Source organism: Nannospalax galili, unplaced genomic scaffold (genome assembly GCF_000622305.1).
Source record: "Nannospalax galili isolate Female #2095 unplaced genomic scaffold, S.galili_v1.0 scaffold265, whole genome shotgun sequence".
In the NCBI taxonomy this organism is placed as follows: Eukaryota; Metazoa; Chordata; class Mammalia; order Rodentia; family Spalacidae; genus Nannospalax; species Nannospalax galili.
In genome coordinates this window covers 3728398-3755808 of record NW_008353747.1, presented here as the reverse complement: position 1 = coordinate 3755808, position 27411 = coordinate 3728398, and the positions used below count along the sequence as shown (strand labels likewise).

Sequence of the window (27411 nt, the reverse complement as noted above, 5' to 3'; positions counted from 1 at the left end):
ATGAACATTTGAAATTTGCCACATTCTGACCTTTTTCTAGTTCCCTGTCTAGAACTTATAATGCTAATTACTCTTGCCTTTATTTCTCCTTCACATCTCCTATTCATTATTCAAGGACTTTCTTTTCCCCCTAGAGATAAGAGGTATGCCTCACCCTGCATCTCTATTCAGCATGGAAGAAGCCAGAGCAGTCTGTGTCCCAATTCCCTATTGGCAATTTGGGTGACCTCTTCAGAGGATGGTGTGATAAGAATAGGAAGTAGGAATTGGCTAGGCAGTTAGGGTAAAAGACAGTTTCTTGGCTAAAAGACAAAATGTCCTTGGGCCTCTTAGCAACATACACTGTACAAAGGCCAAAAACGTAGAAAGTATTTGGGAGCTTGTATCTAATCCTTAAAAGATATTAGGATTACTTCTTCAGAGGGGAGAACGTTAGAGTAGCCCAAAGCCCCATAAAAAAAAAGAAATAAACCAAAGAAGAAGAAAGAGTACATGAAGTTATCAGAAAAAAGTGATGGGGAGATATGGAAGGAGTCAGAGGGGAGGGAATGGGCATGGATTCGATCAAAACACCTTATATACATGTATGAAATTCTGAATAAATTATTTATATAAAAATAAATAAATAAATAAAAAGAGATTAGGGAAAGTCATTCATCCCTTATTCCTCTTCCCCTCTTTCAAGGCATGGCCTTGCTATGGAGCCTTAGCTGACCTGGAACGTGCTATATAAAGCAGGCTAGCATAAAACTTGTAGTGATTCTCTTGCCTCTGCTCCTGAGTGCCAGGAGCTGTAGGCATGCACCAAACACCATGCCTGGTGATATTTTCCTTTATATAACTGTATCAACTAACAAGCAAAAAAAGGAGGATAGAATGAAGAGTGTCTTCACAATCGTAATGAAGGAATGGCTCATCAATGACAGCTGACAGATGAAATGTCATGGACCTATCAGAAGAACACAAAACCATCTATAAAAATGTAGCCCACAGGAGCTATGGATGTAGATAAACTGGTAGAGTGACTGCCCAGCATGCATGGACCCTGGGTTAGATGCCCAGCACTGCATCAACCAGGCCTTGCAGCATTTGGGAAGATCAGAAGTTCAAAGTTAAACTTGGCAAATTTGAGACAAGCCAGGAATACATGAGGACCAAATCTCAAAATGAAAGAAAAAATGAGTACAACATTCATATAAACACTCTGGGTTTGGTTCCTAGCATCCACATGGCACCACCACGCCTGGCTATATTGTTTTCTTGCTAATAAACTTCAACTCCAACTCTGTTTCTTTAAAAAAAAAAAAGGACTGGGGTGGTATTCCTCATGGGTGTCCACAACAATTCCCCATCTATGTAGACTGGTCTCTGAACCATCTATTCTAAGAACTCCATCCCTTCAGTAATCTCTCCTTTCCTGGGGGCCATCAAGATGAGGTGTGGTCTGCAGAGAAAGGCCTATTGTAAGGGGGCGGGGCTGAACCTCACCACTACTGGCCAACAGCTAAGACTAAAGACCCTATGCGAGTGCTTCAGGTACAGAGACTGCAGGTTTTTGCTAGTGCATAGCTGCTGGTGTTCAAGGAGAGTAAAGATAGTAGGAAGGATGCAAGGACTCCCAACTGCACTTGAAGAAGCTAAGGCATGCCTGACCAACTCCATGGGGTTTTTAATGAGCTCCAGAAATGGAGCACTATTCCTAGACTGGAGAGTCAGGTAACTTTCTTGAACACTGAAAGTCTTAAGATTTCAAACCAGTCCCCCAAATTCCTATTCAGAATTATATGTCTATAATTCCTTACCTTCCTTTATACAAGATTTATTTTCACCTACATATATCCCCCCAAAGTATCAAGAATAAATTGTTGATATGACTTATGTTGAATGAAAGAACAGAGAACTGACTTCTAAAGGCTGCCATGTTAAAAGTTTGAAATGTTCACAAGGTACAGACTCATTTTTGGACAGTGTTACAGTGACACTCCTGAAGGGAGGAACACACAGTATTTGTTAGATTGAAGTCAAATGGATTCAGATATGGAGCTGTACTCATTTCTTGGAAGGACAAATCCCTCTTGAATCTTCAGAAAATGAAAATAAGGCCAGGGACATCATCACATTTTTCAAGGGAAGGAGGTGCGCTGCATTTGGCAGTGAGTATAATTTTGTAGGTGGGAGGGGCTACATTCTATTTAAAAGACACTCTACTCTGGGAAACTACTTAAAGAGTTTAGGGGTGGAAACTGGGTGAATATCTACTCAGGACTCACAAAGGAGCTAATGCATTATTAAAGCTAATGGGCCCCTACAAGGAAAGTTAATGGATATTAAGTTTGCTTAAATGAATTACATATTAACAAAGTCACAAGAAATCTACTATCTGCTGATTTAGATAATATCAGATCATTTCTGTTTTCCCATTATAGGGGAATTACACCACAATAGTTTTAGTGATATGAAAATTATAAGCATGATGCTCATAATGAAGCTATATAATGAAGTAGAAGAAACGATTAACAAGAAAAACCTGTATTCTATAACATTAAACTGAGGCATGTACACAGGGTCGTAAGAGACTGGGGCAGGATGGTCTCTTATAAGCAATAGTTTACAACTTTCTCTACCACTTGTTTTTCCCAGATGATTTAAACACCTGATAAGTTTATCTGTTGAATAATGGCTCAAAGGAATATTCAGACTCTTAGAACCTGTGACTGTGGCCTTTAGAAAAAGAGTTTTTATGCAAATATAATTACAAACTTAAAGATCTCAAGATGTGATTATTCTAGATGATCTGGGCAGGCTAAATTCAATGGAAGTGTCCATATATAATATACTCAGAGAATAAACAGCCATCGGAAGGAGGGAGATGGAGGAGCTATGAAAATGCAATTCCTTAGGGACCACCCCGAGCCCTTGCCCTCGAAGAAACAAGGAAGGGTCCTCCCCTAGGGCCTGTGGAGGGAGTGAGGTCCAATTTAGACTTGATTTTGGTCTTTCGGCCTCCAATATTGTGAGAGAATTAACTTTTGTGGTTTTAAGCCATGTTGGTAGTGTATCACTTGTTACAGTGGCCCTAGGACACTTAACACAAAGACCCCCAGCGTTGGTAAAGCCCCTCCTCCATCACATCCCTGATCACTGTCCTTCTACCCACTCACCTATTTATTCCATTGTCCCCTGGAGTTTTCAGAGGCACACTCCACAAAGCCTTTTGATGACAATGAGAGAAGATAACAACTTGGCTATAACCTTGGCACAGAATGGTTTCATATAGAAACCAGATGCTTTTTCCCTCTGAAGTGGGAAGGTCTGGAGGAGAAGTCAGGGAAAACAAAAGGGGGCAGCCTTACTCATTACAGTGTAGCCTCTTGGCATCAGGACATGGCATCCCGGCCAGAGTTCAATTTTCAGCTCACTGTTATCATTTATGCTAATAGAAAAGAACATGTACTTCAGAACAAAATGGTATTATATGGGAATAAAATGCTCCCTACATAAAAATATAGTTCCTATGATGGGATTACAAAGGGAAGGAGAACCCCCCTGCCCAGATTTATCAAGGATGGGGAATGACAACAGTCTATACTGAAAGAAGGTAATCTTAAGTCATATGTTAAAGCAGACAGGAATCATTTTAGTTTCATACTTGAGATAGATGTACACTCATGTTTACTGGTAGTTTGTAATACAACAGTATTTCAGTAAAGTAATCTTCGATTATTTTTCAACCAAGACAACAGAAAAAAAAAAACCAAAAACCTATGCTATATAAAATGTATCCTTCCAAAGAATGACTTCTGAAGAGTTTTCAAGCCACTGCCACACTACACCTCAAAACAAGATGCCCAGCTACTCACATTGCACTTCTAGGTAGCGCTGGGTCTGCAGGTTTCCAGTGACCGCCGGGTGCTCCACCTGACAGATCACTGGGACCCCATCGTCCTCTTTGTGCACCTTCAACATCAGCTGACTGGTCACAGTGTACATGTCTGACCACTCCTCCACCTCCGATTTGCCTGCAAGAGAGAAAATGTATGAAGAGTCTCTTCCTTCTCCCCAACAGTGCTATTTTAGCAAATATGATAGAAGTCCTTTGGACAGAGAAATCTATGGATAGGTGCTTGGTGACTGTTTCCCTTAGTTTCCTACTTTTGGACCTTGTATAATAGTATTTAAAAGATATATCTGGGGCTAGAGAGATGGCTTAGCAGTTAAGAACACTGGTTGTTCTTGCAGAAGACCCAGGTTCGAATCCTAGCACCCACATGGCAGCTAACAACTGTCCGTAACTCTGGTTCCAGGGGATCGGACAGCCTCATCTGTCCTCCGCAGGCATTGCACAAAATGGGTGCACTTACCTACATGCAGGCAATACACTCAAACACATAAAATAAAAATAATAAATAAAATATTTAAAAGATATATTCCAACCCTAAATAACACACACTATTTTTATTGAAATGTATTACATATCTTTCTTCTTTCTTGGACCCTCTTGCCAAGTCAGCTGAAAGTTCAACCATTTTTACATCTGGCTGTTTGAGATATTCAGGAGGAAGAAGAGAAAAAGAGCTTTTCACCCTACAACCATCTGAACTTGAAATATCTACAAGGCTGTCATGCTGTTTAAAAATTCCAGGACAGCATCCAAATCCCTAAAGTAATTCAATCAGCAGCAGAGATATAAACAACCCCTTTGCCTACCCCCATCATCAACAATTAAGAGGGAAAGTAACTAAATGGATTTACATAATTGAAATTGTAATTGAAATGTTTAAACTCTGAGACTTCTAGAAGACCACAGAAAAGCAGGGGCAGTGGGCTAGAGCAAAGCAAGATATAGGGCTTTGGGCCAAATGGGAGACACGTCCAAGAACACCCAGTAAAGGAAGGAGGAGGCTTCCGGAGGGAATGAATAGGCCCAGGCAGTCCCTTCCTGAACCCAACACTCCCAGGAACATGGCACACCATTAACTTTCTTTGAATGTTTTGTACTTATCGGTACACATTTAATGGCTCAGTTCACTTAGACAGAAAAGCAGAGGGGAAATGAGAAACTCCTTCCTTCTAAAACCATACCTAGGAAATAGGAGATTAAAACAGAAAAAGCTCTTGGAAACTTAAACTGTTCTCTATAGATCTCTCTGTTTCTGGAACTAGATTTCTATATGACCTTTCTAAAACGGCTTATTCCTTTCTACCTTGTGCTATTTATTTATTTAACGAGTACACACAACACTTACTCTGGTTCCAGTGCTACCTTTTAATACTTTGTAGAAATTCACTCATTTCATTTTCATAAGAATACCATATTATAATGCCATTGTTGTTATTTCCTATTTTAGAGGAAACTGAGGCACAGAGCTAGTATTTCTGTTAAATATCTAGAGGTCAGCTCCTAGTCCTTTGTTCAAGCACTACTTGCAGGGCCACCTTAAAGGGAAAGGAATCCAAACGCCTACAGACATGAGAGAACGGTCAAATAAGGGTGAGGTTGTATCCCTTATTGAATGCAACTGCAAAGGTGTCAAGTGTTTGTGGGGCCAGGAATCAAACAGGCATGGCCTAATATTGAAGGAGAGTCACTGAGAGTACAGCTAAAGGGGCTCCTGGAGAGCCACTGCAAGTCACATACTTTGCAAAATAAATTGGTGAAATTAGGCAACAGAGTAACAGTGTTCCCAAGCAAAGCAGACTCTGCAAATTCATAAATAACATGAAGCTCTTGATCCACAATGGCACTACTTCTTATAGGAAGCACAATCTCAACAGCTGATAGTGTAATTCATGTCAAAATGCATGCTATGAAAATCTGAGGTTCTGGCCCACAGAGTCGCTACAAAAGACAAGATAAACACAGTGGGAGTTGAGGTGCAGATAGAGACCGCCTCAGTCCAGGGCATATCCCCAGTAACAGTTCTTCTTGGTCTGAAAAGTTCAAGTTTATAGGTTTGGTTCATCATGAGCTCTTAAACCAAAGTGTGAGAGCATGAATTAAAACAATGAAAGCTGTGCCACTCTGTCCTCAGATGTTTTCAGTAATTGATTATAAACCATAACTGAATGAATACTTTTGTTTCAAAGTCATTTGCTTTGCATTTGCCTGTAATTTTTACCAAGGTCTACTTGCTAGAACCCAGTGCCAGCTAACTATTTCACTGCTAGGCAGTCCACATCGTACCTTTGAGCTCCTTGTTCCCTTTGAACCATCTGATGGTCGTGGCTGGCTTGCTGGCCATGGCAGTGCAGTTCACTTCAATCTCCTCACCTTCAACTGCTGTGTCTTTCTGGATATCGATCATCAGGTTACGTGGAGGGACTACAAATTAAACACATGTGTTTTATAACTATGGGATACATTTCAGGACATATTCTTCCATTCACTGGAAATCAGCATGACTGATGGAACATTAGACAATGGGCACTCCTGAATAGAATAATATCCTGATGAGAAAATAGCCACAGTTAGAGCAAAAAGAACTGGAAAAGCATCATCAAGTAAACTGAATTATGCAAAAATCCGATAATCTGGAGTTTCTTCCCTAAATTTATCCTACACAAAGACCAGTCTCCAAATCTTAAATTATTACAGACTGGGATGCAACAATACAGAATTAGGCATTAGAAAAACTAATGAAGAAACAGTTATGAGGAGGAGGACATGCTATTGAAATTAATGACCTTACCCAGAAGCCCTGAAAGCAGTAATTCTCCTTGAACTCAACCTTGGGTTTCAATCTTCATATGCAATACTTCAAAGTCTACTAACAAAGATAGAATGCTCAGGATCCTTTAGAAGAACCACTCACCACAAACACACACAGAAAAATTAGGCCTCAGAGTCAGTTCCATTGATCAAACCAATTCATAGAAATCCAAGTACAACTGCATCTAGTAATGGATGGCATATCATTAAAGCGAAGGTGTGGCAACACAGGAAATGCCAATTAGCTTGCAGCCCTTTTCTCCATTCCTAATTCCAGTGCTGCAGTTTGATAGAAACTCTTAACTGCTTGAAAGTATACTTAGTTATCAAAATTAAAGCCAGTATTCTATAAGTGTATTAAACATCTATGTAATGAAATAGTCAAAATAAAATATTTGGGGGCTGCACCATGGGGTGGCAATGATGACAAAAGTATGTTTTCTTAATGAAGCTGAGTTGAGTGAGACTTCATATAATGTGCAGCCCTACCTCAAGACTGAATCTCCTGAAATAAAAATCAGTAAGAATACCGAATTCAGCAGTGTGGATCTAAGAATATGAGCCCTGACCACCATGAATAAGCAAAGACAGCTCTGAGTCTTATGATTAATAAGTTTTTCAACTCAAGAGAAACAAGAAATTAAATATGTATAAATATGCCATCCTGATAAGTTGAATAATACATCTCTGATACCGCTTCAATAAATTATGGGATTAAACCACGTATTTGGGATTTCCAACTGTTCTAGTCCAATGTGAAAATTCTGCCCACAGGAAGACTTTTATACTGAATTGAGCAATTGAAAATTCTTATAGAGAATGATGAAAGAGGAAAAGTAAAAAGATTTGTTGCATATGTCTCTCAACAAGATGGTGCACTGTGATGGCAGGGAGGGGTGTAACCACTCAGGCAAAAGCACTCCTCTTTATTCCCAATGTACCAGGAAATCAAACGTATTTGCTCCATCAGATAGGTTGCTAATCCAATGCGGCCCAAATGAGTACTTAAACATGGCAAAGAACTATTCTGCTTACATTTCAAAAAAAGAAATAAGCAAAAAGAGACAAGATCCAATTTAGAGGTGCATATCTGCTGGCATTTTAGGAGACACAGAAAGGTGGTAACAAAGGAGTGGGATGACTTTGGCTAGCTATGTCCTTTACATAGTTTATTCATGCTAGGTGACAGTCAGGTGGGTTACAAATTTCCAACCCCTAGACCTCAATAGTGCATGGGAAATACATAAAGAGGAGATATTTAGGATCAGCAAATTCTACTCTACTCTGAGTGCAGGACAATAGGAGTACTGAAAGAGAAAATGCTATATTGTTTGATCAAATGTCAGTGGAAGAACTGTCTAAGCCTACAGAAAATAAGTGCTTGGTAAGTGAAGAGGGACAGGACAACACAGCAAAAGATAAACCACAGGAAAAAAACAGAGGACTTTTCTCACAAGTAAGTCAAGGGATGAAAGGGAATGGACGCTTCTTCCAAGGTCCATACAGAAATGAAATTTGCGATGAAAATGGCTTTTGATATTGATTGATACATGTAATGGCTTCCAATGAGAACTCCAATTATTAGAGTCATTGATGGAATACTTTGATAAGGATATGAGAGGGCAAACTGCTAAAGTCACTGGCAATCCTGGAAATCCCTCAGAATGAAGGAACCCTACTTCATGACTCTGGGAGAAACACCTTGATGGGCTCTCAAAACCTAGGAATCTTCTCCATGGCACAGATTCCAGCGTTTTGAGTCTGTATCATAGATGGCTGTCAAGTTTCAAATGTAGTCTGTTAGATAGCTGCTTTCTGTATTCCCAGGTATTGTGCCTTCGTTCTTCATTTTTTATGGTGGGCCTGAAGACACACTGAGACTCCCCACCCTGGGCCTCTCCTGAACCTACTCATTTCCTTCTGTGGAAGTTTTCTTTGTGGTTAGTGAATATCCAAGTAAAATAACTTAAAGGGCAGTTACCAATGGTATCTCTTGGTGGAAAGTCTTTATTCCCTATATTTGGTCATAAAGATGGGGTGACACTCCCTCTACATTATCAAAAATGTTTGCTAATTCAAAGTAAGGAAATCAAAAGGGACAGGTGTAGAGGAGGACAGAGAGAAACCCATGAATGTCTCCTCCAGGTTTTGTCTTTCTACTTCTCTGACTTATTTATTTTTTATGGGGCTTTTGGCCAGTCTAACATTCCCCCCTCTGAAGAGGTAACCCTAAAATCTTTTAAGAATTAGATAAAAGCTCCCAAATACTTTCAACATTTTTGGCCTTTGGAACGGAGTATGTTGCTAAGAGGCCCAAGGACATTGTGAGTTTTAGCCAAGAAACTGGCTATTTTTCTTTGGGGTCTTTTTAGCCTAACTGCCTAGCCAATTCCTATTCTTATCACACCATTCTCTGAAAAGGTTACCCAAATTGCCAATAGGGAATTGGGACATAGGGTAAGGCAAATGGGGTACTCCTTCAGTGGGTCTTGACAGTCATTTTTTAATGCTATTAACATGATTTTTCTTGCCCCCCACCATATAGAAACCATCATTTCGTTTAAAATAGAAATGTACATGGGGGAGTCTACATCTCTTGAACTTTTTAAGAGTAAGAAAGCTTTAGAAAATATAAATGAATCAATTTAAATCCGCTTTTCAGAAAATAGAGGGTTGGACAAACTATTCTGGCTTATTAATCCTATCCCCTTTTTCTTTCAATTTCATATTGACTTCATAATGTCTACTCTGATACAAAAGGGTTATAAAAGTATAAGAACCCATTTATAAGAAAAATGAATTAAAATGGCTGCTAATGGGAGAACATACTTATACATGGTCCACTAAACAGTCATAGACTTCCTGTATCTATTAATAGAAATAACTACAGATCTATCTAAGAAGGTGCATGCAGAGGAAAACCTGAATGAAATCACACAGGGAAGGACGAGAAAAGAGCCCTGAAATGTCAAGGTTCTTCTTAGCTAACCTCAAGCCCATAAGAGTGCTAATTATAAACATTACGCCTACAACATTTAAAAAAAATTCAGCAATATCAAGATGAGTCACATTAATTACCACAAAAGAGGAGTCTTAAAGCTGATCAGTATGTGGAATCTCACTCTAAGATCCTTTAAAATAATTAGGTCCTCCTGTTCCTGGAATCTTTAAGAGTGAACGCTAATCTTAGAAGGACAGAACTGTAATAATATTAGCTACTATTATCAGTAACTACATTAATCTCAGCGCACTGTATTTTTTCTTGTTCATCTCTTCTCATGAACAGACTATAAAGAGTCCTACACTGTGTGCTTGGATAAGGACACAATCTCGTCACTTGTGGAAGGAGTGAATGAATAGTTTAAAAGACACCTGAATACACACAAACTATCAAAGAACAGTTTCAGTCTTTACACAGACAAGATCTAAACATAATGGTAAGTATAGCATAGCACAGAAACATTAACAAATGCCATCACTTCATGTCATAATTATGCCAGAATTTCTGCTGAATGCACTAAATAACAGACATATGCACTGAAGTGTGCGTCATCAACCTATTAGCTGAATAAGTACATATGGAATCCTTTGCAGAAAACCATAGATGGCAATAGAGATGCTAATATATCATTCTCCATTCATTATAATATCAAAAAACTCTAAACCTTAGGAGGAAGGCTTGAATGTGTATCAGTGGAAATTGTCAGATTTCCAAATATGAAACACTCTAACACAGATGACACCAATTTTACTCTGTCAAGGAATCCTAGAGTAAATTCAATGGAAAGAATATTAAATGAATGCATAATATCTACAGAAAGAAGATCTACTAGTATGACTCAAGTATATATAAGTTAATGCTTCTGTAAAAATACAAGCAGGAGTCTATTACTTCTAGAATAATGAAACCTCCAAAAGGATCACAGGCATACTGCTTCTCAGAAATCTAAGTGCCGGTATGTTGGCTCCCAAGCAGAAGGTGAATACATATTCAAATTTGTACAATTTGGTGACTCTGAGATTAATGTACCAGACACCAATACATGACAGGTAGTAGTGTTAGCCAGTGGTCCAAAAGACATATTCCTGAAATCAAAAAATGGGCACCTTCAGGGAAAAAAGCCTCCTAAAATAATAGCACTTGGGGTTTAACTGAAATAGCCTTTATGATGAGACACAATGTCTGTCAGGCAGATCAGGAAGGTCTAGAGTATATGTGTGTGTGTGTGTGTGTGTGTGTGTGTGTGTGTGAGAGAGAGAGAGAGAGAGAGAGAGAGAGAGAGAGAGAGAGAGAATGTGTATCTGTGTGTAGGAGCATGTGTACAACAAGTGCATATGCACATGTATATACATTCTTATGGAGGCCAGAACATAACCTTGAGTGCTGTTCCTCAGGCCCCAGTCACCTTGTTTTTTTGAGACACAGTGTCTCACTGGCTTGGGGCTCTCCATGTGGACTGGGCTCGTCAGCCAGCAACATCTGCCTCCCTTCCTGATGTTCGGATTATAAGCCTGTGCCACCATACCCAGTTTTTTATGTGGGTTCAGGGATTGAACTGAGGTCCTTTTACCAACAAGTGAGCTATCTCCTTGGGCCCTTAGACACTTAATTCTTATTGAGTGCTTGGTAACCTGGGCAGGACAACTAATATCTGTTAATACTTTTTTTTAAAATATGAAATTAAGATATCAGTTCCAAAAGACACATGTAGTAAACAAAATTCTGAAAATGCAAAATGCCATAGCTGCTATCACTCTTAGGAAGATATTGCAAATGGTGGCAGCTCAAAGCAGAGGTGGGCAGTCTGAACTCTATGCAGCTGATAGCTAACCACAGCAAGCAAACTGTTTCCACAGACTATAGACAAGCATGGGAATCAGACTTGCAGCAGACAGACAGAAAACTTCAAATGAGGGCTGGTGAATCTGGCATATCTGTAAAACACCAGCAAAACTTTCCATGTAGGTCTCATGCAGATTAAAGTTATGAACTAATAAATATACATGCCTGCAAGCCATTGACCACCAGACACAGACGACATTAGAAGCTGTGTGGCCAAACTTTAAAGCTGACTTTCTAAAAGCACAATCCTTCTTATCAAGCGCATATATGCAGGCTTTGGGCTCATGGCTTAGTTTAATGAATTAAAAATATTTTCCCTTTAACAGCTGTGTTTAAATAAAGTAATGAGGCAGCAGCTCAATATGTACATCCATAAATACATATATGTGCACACACACCCAGCGAAAATGTCCTTCATATTTATCTTTCCTCTTTAATCTTCATATCATTACACCGAAAAGCTGCAGTCTGTCGCCTCAAATAGACTTTGATTCATCATCTTCCTGAAGGTGTAAATCAGAGATTGTGCCTCATGCTAGTGTTATGTCCTTGAAAATTCAGTTTCAAAACTCCAGATCAGCTACTTTGTGCACTGAAGTATGTTTGTCTAAAAGGTGATGAATTCAGACTACCTTTGGCATAGAAATATCTGCTGACTATATCAAAACATAACTCATTACCTTGGCCACTGGGATTTTGGTGAAAACCACAATCTGGTGATCATAAATGAAGACAATGTATACCTTCCAGCCTATTAACAACTCTTTGCTAGTTTCCAGTTAAGCAGCCCTCAATTCTCTTATTCCCCATGGCTGCATTTGATGGTAAAGTATATGTCCAGGGGTATGACTTTTTGTAGCATGATCTGGGTACCAGCAATAAAACAGGGAAATAAAGTCAAGAAAGGAGATCTACCACATTCAAATGAGCATGCCATTCAGAAGGGGACAGCGTTACGGGATCTCTGAGCCCTGCCCTGGGTGCAGATGAGGGAGCCTATCTTCCTTTCTCTGCACAGAGGGGGAAAAAACTCCTGGTAGTTAGAAGCAATGGCAATTCATGTGGTGACTGATTCATTTGAGGGCTCTAAATTCTCTTGATCTTTGCTTCTGAGACTCGACGGTTGAAACCTAAGAGCAGGTGGATTCTATAAAGACGGCTGACTGCCATTCCTTAAAGCAGTTGGTAAAACAGCCTGTTTTTAAAATTCAGCAAGATGGGTGGTGATTCTCCCTAAAATGAGTTTGAACAGTGAGATCCACATTAACCTCTTCCTTGCTGCAGGAAGCCACATGATAGTATGGGGCACCCCCACTTACTCCCCAGGACTAACACCAGGTGCATTGCTTACCCAAGACTGTGATGGTGGTGTAACTTTCCTGTGGGGGGTCAGTGTAGAGCTGGCAGAAGTATCTCCCTTCATCCGAAATTGAGACATTAGTCAGTGACACTTTGAGTTCACTGCTAGAAAAATTCAGCAACTGAAACCTGCTGTCCTTCAAAGCTGTGAAACAAAACAGTTAGTGACTGTGTGCAAAATGACAATCTATTTTCCTTAACTAGGCAGGAAAACAAAAATCAGATGTTAGAAAAGCAGCTATAGAGTAGAAAACTTAAGTCCTTCTGCCTGTAGCTGTTTGGCACTATTTTAGTCTTCTACACAGTTACATACAGAGAAATAACCTAGCAACCCATTAAAAGAAAGTCTACGCATCTGGGTGGGATATTTGAGCATGCACACATATGGGTGGAACATGTTATGTACACACACAAATGCATGCAACACCCCAGTGGCACAGTTCCAAGTACTGTCAACACTTAACTCCTAGATTGTTTCAGATTTCCTGTCAGAAACAAAGTGAAAACGAGAAGGAAGGGCAGGTCCTGAGTGCCTTGGTGGAGTGCCAGCCCCTCTCAGCTCTTGGGCACCAGAGGCTCAAGAACAAAGGCCTACAGAATTTTTAAATGTCTCTGAAAAATCTAAAACCTTAAAAAAATAGTGGGTCAAAATTAAAAATTCATTCATAGTAATGCCAAAGCAAAATGTAAAAAAAAAAAAAATCATTTAAAAAATGTTTTAACAAAACAATCCCATTTAACTTGAATGCATCTGAATTTACTGGACATGATTAGAGATGAGGCTGCCCAACACATATATACTCTAGAGGCCTCAGCTGGATGCACAGTTTTCCAGCTAGGCCTAGTTTAATTTTATGGTAGGATACTGATCAGACCCCAAAGAAGAATCAGAATCACCTAAAACATCGTATGTGGGCTTCTTATTTATTCCATAAGTTCTTTTTCAAAGTCCTATTAATTTTAGCAAAGGCTGGATTAGACCAGCATGCATGTGAAGGTCAGATGACTTCGTGGAGTTGGAGTTGATCTCTCATTACTTTCAGGTTGTTAGGCTTGCTGCAAGTGCTTTTACCCACTGAGCCACCTTGCCAGCCCTTCTTTAGTCCCATTAAATGTTCCTTAGTTTATCAACTCTTTCCACAGGTCATGAATGGCCCAAAATATTGGCACAGACAGGCAGGAAGCAGCCAAAAACAAGCATACTGGATTTTTGCTTCAGTTAGGTTCCAATACTCTCAATTATTCTGCGAAGACTTGATTCTTGTTCTTGCCAAGCCATAATCCCCATATAAGCCACTGGCGTCATATACAATTCAGTTTTAGAGACTGTTTTTTTGTTAAAGTGCATTTGGATACATTTCAGCATATGGCTACCTCTGTATGGCAGGTTATGGCAAGAGATCTGGTTCTGTCATTACAGGTACAGACTGCCTTGAATACTCCAATCTTTAACCCAGAGTCCCTATCAGAATGCTATATTTTCCTTGCTTTATGCTATTTGAGTTGTTTGTGTCTGCTAAGTATTTGGGACTCAATTGCAATTCACCTTGAATTACTAGAATCAATTCCTATTGCAAAGTAAGACTACCTTACTTTTAAAGGGGACCATTCAAGGTTTCTATTAAGTAGAAGATTATGATTGCCCGTCTCTTCTAAAGAACTGACTAAACTTTAAGCATCTAATATTAAATTTAAAAAGGTGGCCTTGGCAATCTCTTTATCAAGACAACATGGGGTAGGGAAAGTTGCTGCCTAATATGGTAGAGAAGGAAACTTACGCCTGAAGTCCCTGAAATAAATGGTCTGCCTGTTGGGATTCAGTAGTTGAATCACGGAGTCGTCACTCTTATTGACTTGGCAGCTGATGGTTGCAACTTCTCCCTCGATCACTGTCACGTCTTTAGTAAACAAATTCTGTCCATCACCTTTAAAAAAAAAAGGGAGAAAAGGTCAGGTGAAACTTCCATCATTAAAAATTTAGTCAATGAGGCCAATTAAAACAAAAAGAAAGGAGAACTGGATTACAAAATCAACATAAGTAATACCATTTGGCATGGCTTTAAATACTGTTCTCCATAGTTCACAAAGCGACTTTCTCAATGGGATAAAATACAACTAAGCCCGGAATTGACATGGTTCAAAGTTCCAGATGCCAAGGTCCCAAACTCCAGTATTGCACTGTCAAGTGTTATGCTGAAGTGGTTCCCAAAGTGTCAGAGTCCTGGCTGCTGAGAGTAGGAGTTCCGTTCCTCAAAGATGGAAGGTATGGTGAGCTCTAGACCACACCCTCTGGAGCCAAGCTAAATTCAGAAGTCACTTAATGGAAGGAGGTGGGCTCAATAACGTCCTTTCTAGTAAGCAGATGCTGATGTTCTGATTGAACGTACAGGCAGGTCATTTTGTCGTGTGTGGGAGTGAGGAAAAGAACTGGGTATGACTCTTTGGGACCTCAATAAAATCCAGAGAAGGCCTACAGTTGAGTCAGTGATTCAGCTCTCAAAAGTCCACACCTTCCGTGACTCACCCAAAGCCCCAGGCAGTCCAACCCACAGCCCTCTCATAAGCATAGCCCTTCAGCTGGTGAAAAGTCTTTCAGAACTTGTCAAAATCTCAGAGTTTTCAGACCTACTGATTCAAGGCTTATTTCTAGATTTGCTCTAGTTTGCTGCTTCAAGATTTGTGCCAGCAGCCAAGGCGCCTCATAAATGTCTTACATGGTCCACAGCACAAGGCAGGAGGAGGGGAGAGTTTAATTTAGACGCAGAAGATAAACACTTGTGGAGTATTCAATTCTGAGGCTGGAAAAACAGTCTAAGGAAATCTGTGACACTGTCCTAGCCTTTCACAAACTGCAAGGTGAGCAAAACACACACCTAATCCCCACTTCCCAAACAAAAAGTGTGATACAGGCAGCAGATAGCAGTCATTCAGGAATGAGGGAGACAGACTGCTCATTAGCTGTGTGATCTCAGGATATTTATTTAACATTCCTAAGCCAGTTTCCCATTCATAAAATGGGGGCAGTAATTAAAGGCTATCTCAGAGTTGTTATACATGCAAAACATTTAACACTGTTTAGTTCCTCATAAAACAAAATACATCATCACCACCATCACCATCAGCTGCAGTGATGGTGCATCATCATTGTTACATCACCATCATTTCTCTGGACATCAAGTCCCAACACTTGCTATTATCATCCTGAGGGGGTAGTAAGGATGTAAGAACGCATGCTCATGGTTCCCACTCTCCTGGACCTATGTGGCTGGCATCAGTTTGGGGTGGCTTATTCATTCCTTGGAGAAATGTCATATCAAGAAGCAAAGGTCAAAGATAAAAACACATTTTTTAAAAAATTAAGGCAGCATAAATAAAGACGCAATTAGAATAAATGAAGGATTTCCACCCACTGTCCTATCTCTTTTGCAGGGTCCTCTTTTGGGCAGGATACAGTGGGGAAGTGCAAGTAAGCCAAATCCACGTTGAAACAGACGAGCCCCTGACAGAGGGTTAGAAGGGAAGAAACCAGAAGGATATAGGAAAAAAATTATTAAGAGTCCAGATAAACAAAACTTCTTGTGCCTGAGAAGCAAACCAAAAATGAAACTGGATCTTGAGCTCTATGATCCAGGAAATTAACCCCCTGTGTGAGGATGATGACGTGGCTGACAGTGAGTGAGCACTGTAAATTTTCCCTGTATGATCCAGAGTGGAAACTTAGAGGGGCTGAGCAGGGTCACAGAGTAACAACAAAGAGCAAAAGGGGATCAGAATTTTTTTTTTTTTTTTTTTTTTAAAAAAAAAAAAAAAAAAAAAAAAAAAAAAAAAAAAAGGAGAGATGCTGATTTTTTTTCCCTAGGTGGATTACTGTGACAAACACTGAATTCAGAACTCAGCCTGAAGGAACGTTTATTCTCAGATTTGAGAAAAAAATAAGGCAAAGGGGATTCCTACCAATCAAGTCAGCTTTTCAAGGTGGGTTTGCTGGCCCTGGAAAAGTATGCACAGCAAGCACAATGCTTTATATTCTCAGGGCACCCTGATCCAGTAAGGAAATTAAGGAAAAATTAAACTGCACGATTTTAGTGTAAAAGTGTTTTAAGCCATGGGGCTTGCCTTTAGGGGACTAGAAATTCTTCTTGAGTTGGGGAGGGATTTCCCTTACCTCTAGGAAGTTTATAAGTAACATAAACAATGATCTTCAACCTGTGAAAGGTCCACATAAGAGGCTGCTTGGTGACAGGTGCCATCCCTTCGGATGCCAACTACTATCTTGAAGCTACTGGAACTTAAGGCTGCCTGCAATCCAATCTTGCTCTAACAAAACACTTTCTGTGGAAATAGCCGTTGGCTTTCATAGAAATCCTAAGACTAGTGTATTCTGAGAATGACAGTAAAAGGGGGGGGGTTCATGGTTTTGTGTTTTAAGCAATAAGGTAAATAATAACACCAAATCAAAGGTTTTTTTTTGTTTGTTTTTTTAAATACACTGTAGCCATAGCTGGCCTGAAACTTGCTATGTAGACCAGGCTGGCCTTGATGTCACAGAAATCCACCTGCCTCTGCCTCCCGAGTGCTGGGATTAAAGGTGTGCATTACCACTGCCAGCTGAAACATTCTTTATTACTTAAAATGAGTTGTTATATGACCAGACCATTTCACTGTGTCATTACTAAGCAAATCACTCAGGTAAACTTTGGCAATCTGTAAATTTTTTCCCTTTGCTCTGCCTTATAAATCCATGGTCATATTATTAACATCATGGGATCATTTTTTGAATTAGGGCCAACCTGAAATCCAGTATCTCAGAAAAATGCCAAAGTCTAGCTATGTTATCGTGGCTATTATACAAATGCTAAAAATTATGTGATATTGAAATATTTTGTTGAAAGACATTAAGGTGCTTTGGCTGATGGTAGTGGCTCAAGGATGTCACTGTGCAGAACTCACCAATGAATTACACAGGTCAGCTGGATATAGATATATTAAACAGAGCCACACACTTTGAGGCACCATGGATTGCTGCAATGAGGTAGTAATGAGCTATTTATTTGAAGCAAAGAATATGAGTAACAGGAAGGAAAATGCAGCATGTAGCCAGAACTCAATTCCCTGAAGCCTTTATGTAAGAATCATTTCTGCTCACATTCTCAAATATGTTTTCCAAACAAAACGATACACTAAAACTTGATAAATTTCCCCCCCTGAAGTAGATATTGTAACAATTAGGTTGTTACAAAACAATTTGATGTGTAGTAGGAGAAAAACAGGCAACTTTGGTGTCTTCATTTAAAAAATCGTTTTGATTTTTCTACAACTCAATTAGCAGACAAACTGTCAAGGCAGAAAGAGTGCATGTTCTGGGCAAAAGAAATCAAACAAGCATAATCCACTCTAGCCATTAAATGAGGCTGTTAACAGCAAGGTCATTTACTTTGAGGGTGTAGTTACTGGATGGCATGTAGTGTAGACAGTTTTGACCACTAACTGGTATATATGGTAAAGTTTAAGAGACAGAAACAAACTAAATTTTAATTTATACCAGAAATTATTCTGTTTTAGTTAGTACGTTCCCCATAATTTTCAGCTGTTTGTTGTCTATTTTTAAAAAGCATTTATTCACTTATTTCACGTGTGTGTGTGTGTGTGTGTGTGTGTGTGTGTGTGTAGGGGGGTGTGCAGGCATATCGTGGTATGTATGTGGAGGTCAGAGGATAACTTGTGGGAGGTGGTACTCACCTTCCACCATAAGGGACTAAACTTAGGTTGTTCGGCTTGGTGGCAAGCACCTTTACATGTTGAGCCATCTTGCCACCCCTGTAGTTTGTTTTCAAGACAGGGTGCTGCTATAGGTCCCTGGCTGGTCTGGTATTGGTCTCAAACTTTCCGCAATCTTCCTACTTCAGAACCCCAAAGTGCTGGGATTACAGGCATGCCTACCATACCTGGCTAACTTTCAGATTTGTCCCATAATTTCCAAAAAATAAAGCTGTGGGGTTGGAGATGCCCTTTCATTCAAAAGCACGTGTCCTCCTGGAAAGCAGAAGATGCCTGGACAGCTAACACAATGCAGAGAAAGCTTATTGTTTAAACAAGACAAGCTTACTTTGATGGCTACCAGTGGCCATTACAGCCAAGGTGCTAAGGATTGGTACAGGGACATAAATTCCTTATTAAGTCATTCTTTAATTAATAGAGCTCAGATTTTTTTTCCTAAAAATCACATTTTGCTATATACTCTATTTAGATGGCATTGGACAAAGTGCTAGAATCTACGAGTCCATTCAATCAGCAATATGCCCTCCTTACAGAAGTGACCAGTGATGGGGCCAGTCTTAAAGCCGGAACTGGAAGTGAGAATGGAGAACTGAGGTTTCCCCGGGGCTGGCATTGTATAGCTGCTCTACACACCTTCCCCTCCAAAACTACCCCACAAAGATTAAAATCCAGAGACTCAAATTTGAGAAAATTGGCTAATGTAATTCAGCTAAGTGGCTGAGTTAGTATTTGAACCCAGTTCTGAAAGGTCTTCCCATTCCCCTAACCTCACCACCTGCTTACCAGCTGACATCTCAGGATTTGCTGCTGAGGTTCCACTGGCTCTGCCTTGGAAAATTTACTTGTTTTTAAAGAGAGTTATTTCCTTATGAGCAACTTGTGAATGTTTTTTATTTCCATAATTTATCCTGAACACAATTACATACTTCAAGATGAGAGAGAGGCTGTCCTGAATGTAAAACCCCTTGTTTACTACTGCCACCTCCTTTCTGTGCTTAGCACACTCTGCTCCCAGAGAAAGCTTTTATTACCAAGGAACAGGGGTGTTTGCCAGCACCCAGAGCTCTTGCTCCCATTGCCTGGCTGTTAATAAATAAACCACTTCATTTACACTGGGGGAAATTTTCCAGTCAAGCTCATAATAAAAGGACAAGTAACACTTAAAACAGAATTCAGTTTATGCTATGGTGACTATGGAGACTCTTTCCTACACAGAGAAGCACCCATGGTACTTAACGGGGAGGACAGTTTGCCCAGAGAAGCAACAAATAAAGTCCCTTGCCTACTTCTTCAGTAGCCAAACCCTCTTAGGGAAACTCTGTCCCCATCTCTGTTCTAGGGGGGAAAAATGGAACTAACATTAACTGGGCATGGTCATTGTCTAAACAGAAAGTACCAAACCCCAAATGCAGAGGGCTAAAAGAAAAACCACTATGCTGGTGATCAACACAGTGAGGTCTTAAAACCCCCTACTATGGTTTTGAAGTTTTATGTGCATCTGTGTGGTATGGGGGGTGGGGAGACATGAACCTAGAGGAGGAAGTCCAGCGTCCTGTTCTACCACTCTCTACCTTATTCCCTTGAATATGACTGACCCTCAAGCTCACCATTTTGGGCTGGGGCTAGGCTGACTGGCTAGTGAGTCCCCACTCTTGCCTGTCTACACCCAACCCTCCAGTGCTGGGGTGACAAGTGGGAGTGGCCACACCTAGCTTTTATGTGCTGGGGATTCAAACTCAGGTCCTCATGCTTGCACTGTAAGCATTCTTACCCACAGAGCCATCTTCCCCAGCTGTGGTTCTAGAAATTTACACTAATCAAAGTCTCAGGACTGTGCTATCAAGAGGCATCAAAGTTTGAAAATTTCAAAGAGTCAAAACACCTGCATGTTTTCAGAAACCTTATTATTGACTGGCATTAGTAGTACTGTGCACCTGAAGCCTGCTCTGGCTTGTCACCAATCCTTAATTCTGTTAGATCCTATTTGTACAACCTTGTGAAGGATGTATCCAACTTAGAAGAACATCTACCCCTACCCAAAGAAAACCACCATCACCAGCAGAGGGACTGCAATTCCTGCTAACATTTCTGAGAGCCAGCACAGAGTGGAGCATGTACCAGAAAAAGAAACACAAAAATTAAGATTCTGTTGAAAGCCAGAGGGAGGAATCTTTCTAACTGCATATGTCCTCTCAAGTCAATGTAAACAGTATGTGCTACAAATTATTAACAAAGCCATTAAGATTTGATTTCTATCTAAGCAATTATTGTTAGCATATTTTGTATATTTCTTTAAAAAGACTCAATCCTATCTTTCATTAAACTGTTCCCTACATTTACAGAGTTTTATATCAAATCAGAAACCTATTTGAATTAATAAGAATCACAGTAAAAGTAATTTGAAAATAAATTATTTTAAGTTCAAGCCATGAAAGCTTTTGATGAAAGAATTCGGTTCCATTTAAACATGACAGCAACATTTTGAGTCATCCATGTACTGATGAGAGAGGGTGAAAAGCATGTCCCAAAAGAGGGGTCCATCAACCAGGGATTAAGGTTGAGGGTATGACCCCTCTTCAACACAAACACAAATTTTTATTTTTACAGGAGGCAATATCTCAACCTTTGTGAATACTTAAATATTTATTTAAAATCAAAAGCAATCAGTCTGTCTGTGGTTTACAAAGCTTCCGTTAACCTTTTTGACACTCATCCATGTTTTGCCATTCCAAACAATGAAATCAGAACACTGTCTGCTCCAAGGGCTGGCTCCATCTCCTTAACGATCAAAACAAGGATGAATGTGCCCCACAAAGATCACAAGCTTAGACACAGAAGTAACGGAATGGACAAGAACACATGACACTGAGCCACTCTGTGCCACCTTCTTTAAGAAGTGAAGACATCTCCGTAGCAACTCTAACTTTATGGACAAGACACCCAGGCCCAGGAAAGAAAACACCTAAAATCATAGGGCACAGGCAGGGCCACGAGCACCGGCCAGGCGTCCTGATATAGCCTCAAGGGATGCTTATTCCTGACCATCTCTCAATAATATATATTGATTTGTTTCTGATTACAAAGTCAATATGCGCTCACATTTTGGTGTTGCAATTTGGAGCTTGCTTTACAAAGGATTTCTAGCACTGTGTCCCGTGGCATAGAGACGGCTTGGCTCTCATCAAAATCTACTGCAGTGTAACTGTTGTTGTGTCACTTGAGCTTAGGGAAGGAAAAAACATTGAATTTAATCTAATCTCCTTTGATAATCAGTAAAAGGTGAGCCAAATTTTTGAGCGGCAAGTTAAAGAGTAATCTTCTTCAGTGCTGGTTTTTCTTCAATTAAAATTGTTGATTTTCCCTGAATACAAAACAAAAAAATATCTGACACAACATTAAGCTATTCATGAATATTCTGTATACACATTCTTGTTTAGTTGACTAATGGCAAATTAACGTGCTCTATTTTAGCTTAAACACATAGTATAGGTATGTTTGATTAGCATTGAATTCCAAAAGCTGATTACTATGCATGCTTTGATTATGTAATTACATAATAGAGTATAATGGCTCCTTCAGAGTCATTATGATCTATATGGCAAATATGTTTCAGTTTTGCTATAGTTTAAACACAGGTTGAGATGACAGCTCATAACAAGGTTCCACTTTTCAGTCTTATCAACTAAATGGGCATTTTCCCATTCATACTAACATCTCCTTGACACCAATTAAGGCCTATTGTGTCAAGCTGTATACACTTTTGAGAAATTCCCTTTGTTTTCCTGGCATTCAAAAAATGGACATTAATTTCAAAAGCTGCATTAAGCAAAAGGCCTGTTTTTGTTTTGTTTTGTTTTGTTTTTTTTAAAAAAAGGACTGAAATTCCATCCTTCATCCACCCTTTGAAAGGTCTGCGGGGAATCACATCTCGTTCATTAATCACTGCTCAGACAACCACAAGGGGGTTAAAGATAGAATTTCACCTTTAACTCCAAAATGCACAGGAAGGGAGCATAGCCAGGAATTCTGATGCTTACGGAGTTGGTTCCACAATGCACCCAGCTCGGGGTCTCCCTGAACATCAGCCTCACCACGTGGCACAAAGGCTCAGTTCTGCAAATCGCATATCTCTGTCTCCCTTATATTTTGAAGCTCCTTGGGGGAGAAACAGCTATGAAATAGCACAGCAAGATTTCTCCTTCACAGTTCTGAAAGTGGGTTTTTGATGGATCTAAAGCCAACAAATCTGGAGTGAATAGATTTTTGATAATTCACCCTGACCTTACAAACTGGAAAGCAGTTTGGTTTTAAAATAGGGGAAAAAAGTTATCGTAAGGAATTATGTAAAGTTTTCCTTGTCCCCATGAAACTCTTTAATCTCAGCTGCAAGAAGTTATTTCTGCTTCTTCCAAGAGAATGATCCCTTATACCATGCCAAACTGAAGGTGATCAGAGCCTTGACTTTAAAGATGGATATGCACCCAGCTATTTTTACCTTTGAGTCTACTGGTTTTCAGCATTAGGCTGAAGAACTGAGGTCAAGTACAGTTCAACTTGTATGTACATGCGATTGGCAACTCTTTTGTGAAAGGAAACATTGATTAGATGCATGAAAACTCTTTTCAAGGAAGACAGTGACAAAGAAAGCAGTTACATAGCATTTGTGTCTGTGCTGTTTTAATTTCAACTATCACATTGGTTTTCTTTGCTTTAAAAGACTCCAGGTTCAATAAGACCTTTTAATCAGGGACCACACTACTAAAAAGGCCAAGCAATTATGACACTTAAGGCCTAAGCTTGTCTGATCCTGAGGCAGAGGAGGTGTGAGCCTCCAGATAGAATGTATCTAACAGAGTACCAGCCAAGAAGCCTGAAGGCCTGAATTAGCTTTTTCAATTAAGATGCACATATCAAAGAAGCGAATAGCAATAAGAGAAACAACATAAAAATAAACCATAAAGACAATAATGATGGGTGAATCCAGCTGCTCTTTACACCTTAAGTGGGGGAGCCATAGACTTTTTCCCTCTGCTGGCTGGACAGGGCGCATGGCCATTGCATTCATCAACAAGATAACATCTTTTTATTTTTTGGAGAGAATACTGCCTAACCCTGAAGAAAAACCTCCCTCCACTTGGTATGCTTTATGAAAATTAAAGGAGATGGAGAAAAGCACAACCCCTAAATCGAGTTTTATTTGCTCAGGAGATGACATTGAAGTCACCTTGTGGAAGAGTCCTTTTAAGCCTGTTAAATCTGCTTAGAGGCTCTTGGGAGAAGGGGGGTGGCTCTAAAAAATATTAATTAAAAAATAACCACAGTCATCCGACTTGGACTCTGGAGAAGAACAATCTGAAGACAGAGGCTTCTTATAAGACTGATTGTATTGGCAGAGCAAGTGGTTTCTTCTCAATGGGTTTGATTCTGTGATGCTCATTTATGGCAAAAGAAGAATGAAAGGGCCTTGTTAGATGGAGCTGCTTAAGTCTGATCCAAAGCTGGCTGCTATGCCAGCCATTTCAAAATGTATTATGTTTCTTTCAGACAAAATGGAGCTGCGCTGAAGGCCAACTGTTGATCGTCTGCATCAGCCACTTTGCTAATAAACTGATAATAAGATATATTCTGTTCCCTGGGATTATCAAGTGACTGCTTTGCAGAGTGAAGAGTGTCCAAGATTCTGCTCTCCAGGAACATGCACCCATAGGGGAGAAAACCACATTCTAAAAGGGGAGGATCATGTAGCTAGCTGCCAGGAGCCAAGGAAGCATAAAGTCTCACACCATATAGGGTGCTGTTCCTGGGCCCCAAAGTTAGCTGAAATCTGAGATGATAAGAAAAGACTATTTTAATTGAGGTAACAGAACTACTTCCATTTCTAAAACCACAGCTATCCACAATGGACACAAAAGATTTACATGATTAAAACTCAAATTATATATCAAAATGCTTGACAATATCAAAAGAAACAATTATTAGGTTTTCTTGTTCCTGTATAGATGTAATCTTGTTGAGTGAGCCTTAAATCTAATTAGAAAGTGGTTAGTTACTCCCAGAACATTCATACCACTAATGCACCACTGCACTTATTTGCCAGGCCAGTTGTTACTGTAACTTGTAGGGTTCAAAGCTAGGCAGGACTGATGATTACTTTATTCTGGTATTCTGCTTTGAGGTCAGTACCAACTTGATTCCTCTATGCTGTATAATTCAAGTATGTAGTGTCTTCAGCAATAGGGTCTTACTGTCAAGTGCTGGAAACTAACAAAGAGCAATGGCATCAGCCAGTAGTGTTTGATGATCTATGGGTCCCTGCTTGCCAATAACTCCTAAAGAGGTAGCTTATTCCTGGCACAGGGCTTTTTATTTGCTAGCCTATGGTATCTGTTATAGGGTAACTCCATATAAACTCTTTTTATATATGTTTCTATAGTACCTCACAGACCAAGTAAGGGAAGGCTTGTAAGAGTCAGAGGTGGTAGTTGACTACAATGAAACAGTGTTTTCCTGACAGAACAGGGCAGTTGTACATGTGAACTCACAGTGGTTGTGACAAACATGCACAAGATCTGTGAAAGCTCAAGCCACACAAAATCTCAGCACAGAGCTACTGGCAATTGATAGCTGCTAGGAGAAGGAAAATTAGTTTTCTTTAAGGATGTGAGCCCCGGTAGGCTGACCATGCTCCAGGGGGTCGACCCACACCCAAGAGGATTTAGGGAACATAAATCGCAATTGAAGGGCTTAAAAAAAAAAAAAAGAGGACTTAAAGTTGGGGGTTAGGGAGGTGAAGATAGGTATGAGAAATGGGGGCAGTTGACTATGATCAAAATATATTGTATGAAATTCTCAAAGAACTGATACAAATATTATTCAATAAAGAAAATACAATGATGTATTTTCCTAACAAAACTGAAAAAGATTGGAGTTTAAGGGACAAACAGCTGTGGTGGCTGCTTGTCCTTCAGCACAGCTTCCAGTTCCCCCAAGCAGTAAACCTAGGGAGGCGCAAACTGCACAGACACCTGCCTCACCAGTTCCTCCCCGACAAAATCCTCTAAATTGAATTTCTCTAGAACTTAGCCTCAAGTTTCAACGGAGATAGTACATGTATTTTCCTTAGTTTTTATGTCTTGCTTTTAAGCACCCAATTTAATATTATTTTTCCTTTGATAAGAGGGACTATGATTGAACTTGGGTCACTTTCCACTAAAACTCACTGAAAGCTGAATTTTTTCCCCTGCATGTTTGCCTCCGGGGGGTTAAAAGATTAACAATTAGTGTAAGATATTTAAAATCACAAAATTACAGCATGCAGCCCTAATTCTACAGAGAAGAAAGGGAAGTGGCTCCTAGTCTTCATGTCTAGAGGCAAGAAAAAACAAATTATTTTCCAGTACTGTCTTCTTATAATACATACTATAATGTCTGTACTGATAGACACATATTATCCAAGCCAGTTTTTTTGTTTTGGGGGTCTTTTTGAGACAGGGTCCCCCTGTAGTTCCAGCTGTCCTGGAACTCACTATGTAGACCAGGCTGGCCTTGAACTTAGAGATCCGCCTGCCTCTGCTTTCCAAGAGCTGGGACTACAGGCGTGCGCCACCACACCTGGCTCGAACAAATATATTTTTAAGGTGTTTCTAGTGCTAGGTACTATGCTTTTGTTATGTATATATTATCTCATTTAAACCTCACTATATTCCTACACAGATTGATGCCTTGACTGTCTGTCCCCCATATGAACACAAGCAAACTAAGATTTAGATGTTAAAGAAATGATTGGATCCAATATCTAAACGTAAGTATTTTTAACTCTAGATCTGGTGCTAATAACAGTTCTACTGTATCAGTGAAATAGCTGAAAAGACATTAAACTTTATGATACTAAAAGAATGGAGGGAACTAATGGAAGACTCTACAGAATCTCATTTATGACTCAGGAAGAAAACGAAAGCAACATACCCAGCATAGAAAGGAATCTGAAGCCAAATAGCCCATCTATCAGCAATCTGATGCTCCAATATGCATCACTAATAAAATCAGCTCTGTAGCTAAAGCCCACATAAGAGGACTTCAATATTTAAAGAGAAGACATGTCTGTTCTGCAGACTGATTCAGGCTATGTAGCTCAGTCCAACTTCAGTCATTTTACAGTACCTGCTTCAAGGGCATTTGTTAGTGCTGACAGTCTATGTGACCAAAGTTTGGCTGTAAGGGTAGGCTCTCTCTAAATCACGTTGTTCATTTTTCCTGCCAAAGTCATTGAAAACTTTCCAAATTTAAAGCTTAGAGCCCACAGGACAAGTGAGTAAGGCTATCAGTTGGAACATATCAGATATAGACTCTGAGTGAACCTCAGCTTCAACTGACATTACTATAGACATGGAAAATGGAGAAACAGGGGGGGAGAGATCTTCACATTCCTATTCCAGAGCGTTCTGAGTGTGTATAATGTGGTCTGTTCAAGAAGCAGCTGTAAATCCATGATAATCATCATGCTGAATAATGCCACAAAATTCAACTTACATCTCCTACCAGGAAGCCAAGCAGCTTTGGACTATTATATGAAACAATTTCTTAGCTGGAAAATTGGACCTTATTGGCGAGTTATTCACTGTTATCATCTGACAGTCAGAAAGCAAGTGGTGAGGTGGTTTTTTTTTGTTTGTTGTTGTTGTTGTTAAACCTCTGGGCTCTTGAGCTGCTGGTCTCAGCTGAG

General features: G+C 39.8%; 1 protein-coding gene across 6 annotated transcripts in view; it reads right to left on the bottom strand.

Annotated features, from left to right (window-relative positions):
• Window positions 1-27411, bottom strand: part of Cadm1 (cell adhesion molecule 1) — a 363260-nt gene that overhangs the window by 51946 nt on the left and 283903 nt on the right. For all 6 annotated transcript variants that reach the window (XM_008850951.2, XM_008850952.3, XM_008850948.3 and 3 more), the window contains exons 2-5: window positions 14690-14836; window positions 12904-13056; window positions 6185-6322; window positions 3861-4019 (exon numbers count right to left, since the gene is read on the bottom strand). In XM_008850951.2, the coding sequence (XP_008849173.1) occupies window positions 3861-4019; window positions 6185-6322; window positions 12904-13056; window positions 14690-14836 (597 nt within the window). The remainder of the gene's footprint in view (window positions 1-3860; window positions 4020-6184; window positions 6323-12903; window positions 13057-14689; window positions 14837-27411) is intronic.